Source organism: Apodemus sylvaticus, chromosome 11, assembly GCF_947179515.1.
Source record: "Apodemus sylvaticus chromosome 11, mApoSyl1.1, whole genome shotgun sequence".
Taxonomy (NCBI): domain Eukaryota; kingdom Metazoa; phylum Chordata; class Mammalia; order Rodentia; family Muridae; genus Apodemus; species Apodemus sylvaticus.
The window spans coordinates 33,806,820-33,813,529 of NC_067482.1; the positions used below are offsets into that span (position 1 = coordinate 33,806,820).

The following is a 6,710-nucleotide window of genomic DNA, read 5'->3' on the forward strand; positions in this document are numbered from 1 at the left end:
TTCTGTGTCTGGGATATATATGTGGCAGTTTGGATACACTACGGCCCAAGTGTTGCTTTACTGATATGATGATAGCATTTTTTATGTATATAACAACTTTTCAAAATAGTATTCCATACTTTATTCTCCCACATAATTCTCCATCACAAGTTAGTGTTCTCAAGTTAGTGTTGAAAAGCTTAAGCTATTTGGTGAAACTGCAAGTTTTAAACTCTTTTTAGATTTGTGTTCTCTGCGAATAAGCTCCTGGGCAGTCATGAATTTACCCGCAGAGCTTCTGAACGAATCTCTGGAAAATGCAGCAGCTTCCTCTGTGTATTACTTTATTCAACACTCCTTTATAGGCGATGGGGCTCAATTGTTCTTTTCTTTGGGTCACAGAGAAAAAAGTTCTGGGTGGCATCAAAACTGAATGTGTAGAAAAATTTTCCTTAGTCAGTGGTGATGGCTCACACCTTTATTCCCAGCACTTGGGAGACAGAAGCAGGTACTTCTGTGAGTTCAAGGGCAGCCTGGTCTATAGAGTAAATTCCAGGACACTACATATAGAAGAAACTCTTCTTGAAAAAATGAAAGGAAAAAGAAAAGGCTGTGCTCCTTGTCTTAATTCTGACAAGTGTCACTTGTTTTGAATTTACATTCATACATTGTGAGTGCCTGCATTACAGGCTAGGATCAGCATGAGGGAGAACACACTGTTTTCGTCTCCTTGAGATTGGGTTACCTCACTTAACAGTATACATTCTAAGTCCATCTAAGTAAACAGCTGCACACGTAGGTACAGTACAACATTTAGAAGAGAGACTAAGAAAGGGTAACATTAGGTCACCATGTGGGCAAAAAGACACCCGAGACAGGAAAGAGGCTATGAAGCTAAACGCTTTTCTTGTTTCAACTGTCATGGTTTTCTTTTCTTCTTTTCTTGTGGGTAAGTGCGTAAAAACGTAGTTGGCAGTGAAAATGGAAAACCCTGAGTGAAGCCCCGTGGCTTCAGGATGGCCACTCTGACTGTACGGAAGTTCACATCTGTTCACAGAGACAGGCAGCAGCGCTGGACCTACACAGGTTCAAGACAGATGGGGACTCAGCACTCGGGGGAAATAGACACAGGTTGCTCCCCCTAATGAAGCAGCAATCTGCAATCGATACCTGCTGTCAAGGGGGAAATCCGTTTTCTCCTGTGGAGTCACACTGATACAGCAACCACACTCCAGGACAAGCCCAGGAATAGTCAGCAAAGCTAAGATGCACTCAGTGAGATAGATCTCTGTGGACTTTCTCCCTGCTCCGGTTCAGCATTTTTGGTTTTACCTGTCTTTTGCTTATTTGTTTGGATTTAATATTTTGTGTCTTATCTGCTTTTGTTTTTTTTTTTTTGTTTTTTTGTTTGTTTTTAAGGCACTGAGAAAGGGGAGGAAGAGAGCAGGGGAAGGAGAGAGGTGGTGGAGGAGGACATAAAGCCAAGTGGTTAGGGAGGTGGAGAGGATCCGGGAGGAGTTAGGGTAGGGTAAACCATGATCGAAAGAAAATATATTGTATGCAATAAATATTTTTTAGTTTATAAAAAGAAATGTTAAAAAAAATCCAGTCGCAAAATCTTCCACTCACAATTTGTCCTGCCTACAAGATGTGTAAAGATAAAGATGGAAAAGAAATAGAAGAAAGGGCCAACCAATGATTGGCTCAACTTGAGACCCTTGCTAGGAGAGAGAGCCCACCCCTGACACTATTAATGTTATACTTTCGTATAACACTATTCTGCTACACTTGCAGACAGGAGCCCAGATTAACTGTCATCAGAGAGGTTTCATCCAGCAACTGATGGAAACAGATACAGAGACTCACAGCCAAATATTAGGCAGAGCTTGGGGAATCTTATGGAAGAGAGGAAAGACAGAGACAAGAGATACCAAGGACACCACAAGGATCAACTAACCTGGGCCCACAGGGCCTCAAGGGGCAGAAGCACCAACCAGAGAGCAGGCATGGGACTGTCCTAGGCCCTCTGCACAGATGTAACAGATGCGCAGCTTGGTCTCCATGTGGGACTCCTGACAGCAGGACCAGGAGCTGCCTCTGACTCTGTTGCCTGCCTTTGGATTCCTTTCCCCTTGGAAAAAAGGGATCTGCCTTGTATGCCTCAATAGGAGAAGATGTGCCTAGTCCTACTGCAACTGATATGTCAAGGCAAGTTAATTTCCATGGGAGGCCTCCCCTTCTCTGAGGAGAAAGCGGAGAGAGAGGAGAAGGTGAGGTGAGGGGGGGGGGGGAGACTGGGAGGAGAGGATGGGGGTGGGGGGTGGGGGGAAGAAGGTGCAATTGGAATGTAAAGTGAATATACAAATTAACCAAATATATAGCATTGAAACTAGCCATGTGGCTGACTACGCATGTCAGTCTAGCTGCGTAATACTTGTATTTGTGAGTTCATTCCAATAAAGTGATTTTTATTGAAACAAAAACAGGATTGAAAAATATTTTCTTGAAAAGCATAAGAACACTTAAAATAATCTATATATGAATACGTGTATAATTTAGAAGGTAACAGTATATATTTTGCTATTTTAAACTATGAATATAAACTTATACATAATCCAATATATATATACACACACATATATATTATACATATTTATATATACATTGACATTAAATATTTTCTATATTTTTAAAACTTTAAGATACCTCTTTTAAGGCTCTACATTTTTTACCTAGAATATAAATTATCATTAATAAGAATTAAGGGAGAATTGTAGAGGAGTATACTTCATAGGTGTTTAAATTTTTTACTAGTCTTTTTTTGAGAATGTCATACATTGCATTTTGATCAATTTGCCCTTCTCCCAACTCTTCCGGGATTCATCACCTACCTTACCTACACACTCAACTCTGTGTCACCCCTCCCCCTTTTAAACGAGTAAGTCTAGTTTGGGCTTCCCATAGGCTCTTGGTTGGGTGGCCATCCGCCTGAGCATGCTCAGCCCACCAAGGGCCACACCCTTGAAGAGAACTGAGATTCCCCTTCTTCCAGTAGCCATCAGCTGCCAATCGCTCCCCAGCTAGGGAAGGAAGCCATGGCCACCGCCCCTTTCTACGTGGGGTTTTATCTGGCTTGAGCATATGCAGGTGGTGTGCATGCTGTCACAACCGCTCTGAGTTCATATGCGCAGCTGTCAGCAGGGAGCCCATAACGGATCTTTATCTTATCCTCAGTTTCACAGCCGACAGGCAACAAATAGGTTTCACAATGAGCTCTGATGTCAAGAGTTTCCTGGCCTGTCCCACCTTGCTCCTTTCCTTCCCACTTAGTGTTAGCTAATGCTACAGCACAGGTTTCCATTCCTCTCATTACACAGGTGACTTATTCTTTCCTCCCACCTGCAGGCAACAGACCTCCTTCCCTCAGCAGAAGATACTGCCTTTATTTGCCAGAAAAGAGTGGTGTTTTAAGTGGGAAAAAGTCTGAGATGCAAAGGATGTAGGTCTCTGAGAATGCCCAGTGTACTTTGTAGCCAACTACTGAGAGGGACATTGGATTTATAATGTATTATTATTATTATTTTGGCTTTTTGAGACAGCGTTTCTCTGTATAGCCCTGGCTGTCCTGGAACCAGGCTGGCCTCGAACTCAGAAATCCACCTGCCTCTGCCTCCCAAGTCCTAGAATTAAAGGCATGCGCCATCACTGCACGACTATAATGTCTTATTTTGATATCAGTCATAGAATCACTAAGATTTAATAGGAAGCAATCCTTGTTTTGAAATCGTTGCAAAAGATGGACCCTATACAGATGAGAAGGCGGTTCAACCGTGTTTAAATACATTCTCCTTAATCAGAGAAATGCACGATGGAATGTAAGTACTCTGGACCAATAGGTCTCATAAGGAAGACCCCCTGGATTAAAGAGCATGACAAGACAGTCACGCGACTCTCCTCCCTGAGACAGACAGTGCTCGAAGCATGGAGTGCCAGCTTCAACAAATACCCGGCGACTTGCTTGATTCATGTTTTCCAGGTAACACATGGTCACGCTCTTAGGAGGGTCAAGCATCACTCAAAGTGCTGTTCTGTCGGAATGTTTTGTAACGGTCACTTTAAAACCGTGTTCCAGTTTTGGAATGTGCTCCCAGATTGATGGGCCTGACATATAGCTATGAAATCGAGGGAGCTAACAAAACTTAGTGTGTTAACTTTATGTTGAAAATCATGAAATCATTTCTTCCTCATCTCAGAGAAGAGTTTAATTTCCTTAGTATACATCAGAATCACTGAATACCCTCTAAATGTGTAAATGTAGGATATATCCTACATTTACATACATACTATATACATATATGTATGTATATACATATATATACCCATAAATATATATGTATATACACATATATATGTATATAGTATATGCATAATATACATGTGTATATTATGTATATATGTACATGTATATTTAAACTTAGAACAAATTTAGTTCGTTACATAATTTTTGAAGGGAGTCCCTAAGATATGTTTGGTAAATTAGATCCATAACATATTCTGGCTTTTTTATTTTAAATTTGATTCTTTTAAAACACTGCCAATGCCACCCAATGAGAACTTACTGTGACAAAGCAGGACTCCTAAGAGGTAAAAATTCCTATACTTTATGTTAGAATGCACATACTCTCTAGCATAGTGGATAAAAATACCTTTTGATTCAGTGATTTGGTGGTGAAGACCCAATGTGGTCTACTACGTAATTTTAATTTACTTTTTTACATAATTCCTTATTATGAGCTGATTAAGCCCCTTCTGTTTGTTGATACTTCAAATCCCCATATCTCATATGTGTAGCAAAATATGCTTATTTTACTACAATTAGGTATTAGGTATTATTACTATTCTTATTGTTGGATACATATTTTTACATGTATTAGAAATTATAAACTTTTAAAGACTTTTTAGAACTTCCTTTAAAGATGCTTGGCTTCCTCTTAGCATCTTATAAAGCTTTTCTAAACCAGTTATCAGGTAGATAGAGATAATAATTGTCTGAAACTATATGCTTGCCTTAAAGAGGAACACCTCAACGATCACTCAGAGATTCTGAGCTCTTTTTTTCAAGCCCCTGAAGGGTACTGAGAGGCATGGGCCAGGAAAAGGGAGACCTACATCTCAAACTCAGTAATGACACCAACATTTCCATCTAAATTCATAAAAGGTTTAGAAAATCAAAATTAATGAAAAAGCCAGTACATGGACAATTTTCACATATTTTAAAAACAGGAAGGAATAATTTATTCTTAAATACTGTATACATCAGATATCTACATTAGGGACTGTCCCCTTGTCTGTAAAGTTCTGTCTTCATGGACTAATTTCTACTATTAAAGTATTAGTATTGTTTTTCTGTAGGAGAATCTTTACAAAAAAAAAAAAAGAATTTCTTTCTTCAAAATAAACTACCATGAAGTCTCAATAGGTCCCCGGAAAAGAAGCCCAAGGTTCTGTTTATGTTCCAGGACAGAAAGTCATTGGGAATGACTGTATAATTTGGTTCTGCAATGCATTTAATCATATTCTGAATGCTATTGAATTTTTAAAAGTAAGCCTTTGTACATCAAAACCTTATGCTGTGAAGCAAATCAGATAAACGTTTGGAGGGAAAAAAAACCGATCAAACCAAGAGAAGGATAGACCCAGTTTTGCATCTGAACGATTCATGCAAACACACTTTTTAGGTTCACTTTGGTGCTTTAAAAAGTCCGTAGACTATAGATTCCGTTACTTGGCTAATTAAACTCTCCAGAAGATCCAGGCATGTCTGAGTTGGATAGGGAGGCATATACGATTCCCCTCTACCCCTTACGCTCCGTTGAGCTCTTTGCATTTTGAAATGATATCAGAAAGTGATGCTCACCTGACACACAGAGGTAATACCTGTCCTGGACAGAGACCTCGATCTCAATAAACTCGCAGAGTTTCTGCGCCAGCGGCTTAAATAGTCTTTTCTGCAAGTCTTCCTTCACCAGCGATGACATCTCCCGTTCCACCTGGCTCCTGTTTTGGTTCAAGCTCACGCCTCCCTTGCTGCTGAGGGCTGCTGCTTGCTGCAGCTTAGATGTCTCCTTTGGGTGGGCAAGCCTCCGGGTTCCCACTCTCTTTACCTTCTTACTCCTAGCAAAACGCCAGGCTCCTGCCAGTGGGTGCCTGCTCACTGGCAGCCCCACCTCAGCAGCCCAAATCCGGTTTTAACCCCCTCGTCATCTTCATTCAGCATCCGGTCTGCCTGCAGCAGGCTGCTCTCTGGGAGCCCGCCTGTGGGTCGCTGATGGGGGATCATATCGATGAACACTGACAGATGGCCACAGATCTACTTGGGGAGTCCCCCGGGTCAGCAACCTTTCCCCTTTCACAGGAGCGCTATGCAGAGAAAGACCGCTACTTCAGCGTGAGGCCATTATATAAATCAGCTGTCTGGCGCTATTGATTGGCATCATCTTCCATTAAGAACTTCGCTTTCACTGCCCAGAAAAAAAAAAAAAAAAGACATCTGTGCTTGCACCCAACGCTTCCAACAAGTCTCCTCTCTGTTTTCCTCTGCCCTCTTGCAATGCACTCTATCTAGCCTTTGTGTCCAAGAGTTTGCACCAATCCCTGGGTCTCAATTATTTTTAAAATGGACATTTAGATGGAACCACTTTAATTCTATTTGTGCCTCCACTCAAACAAAA

At 41.0% G+C, this 6,710-nt stretch overlaps 1 protein-coding gene across 1 annotated transcript in view; it reads right to left on the reverse strand.

Annotated features, from left to right (window-relative positions):
• The window catches only part of Exoc1l (exocyst complex component 1 like), a 20,382-nt gene extending 14,365 nt beyond the window's left edge, over positions 1–6,017 (reverse strand). Inside the window, exon 1 of the mRNA XM_052198602.1 lies at positions 5,897–6,017. Within this exon, the coding sequence (XP_052054562.1) occupies positions 5,897–6,017 (121 nt within the window). The remainder of the gene's footprint in view (positions 1–5,896) is intronic.
• Between the last annotated feature and the right edge of the window lie 693 nt (positions 6,018–6,710).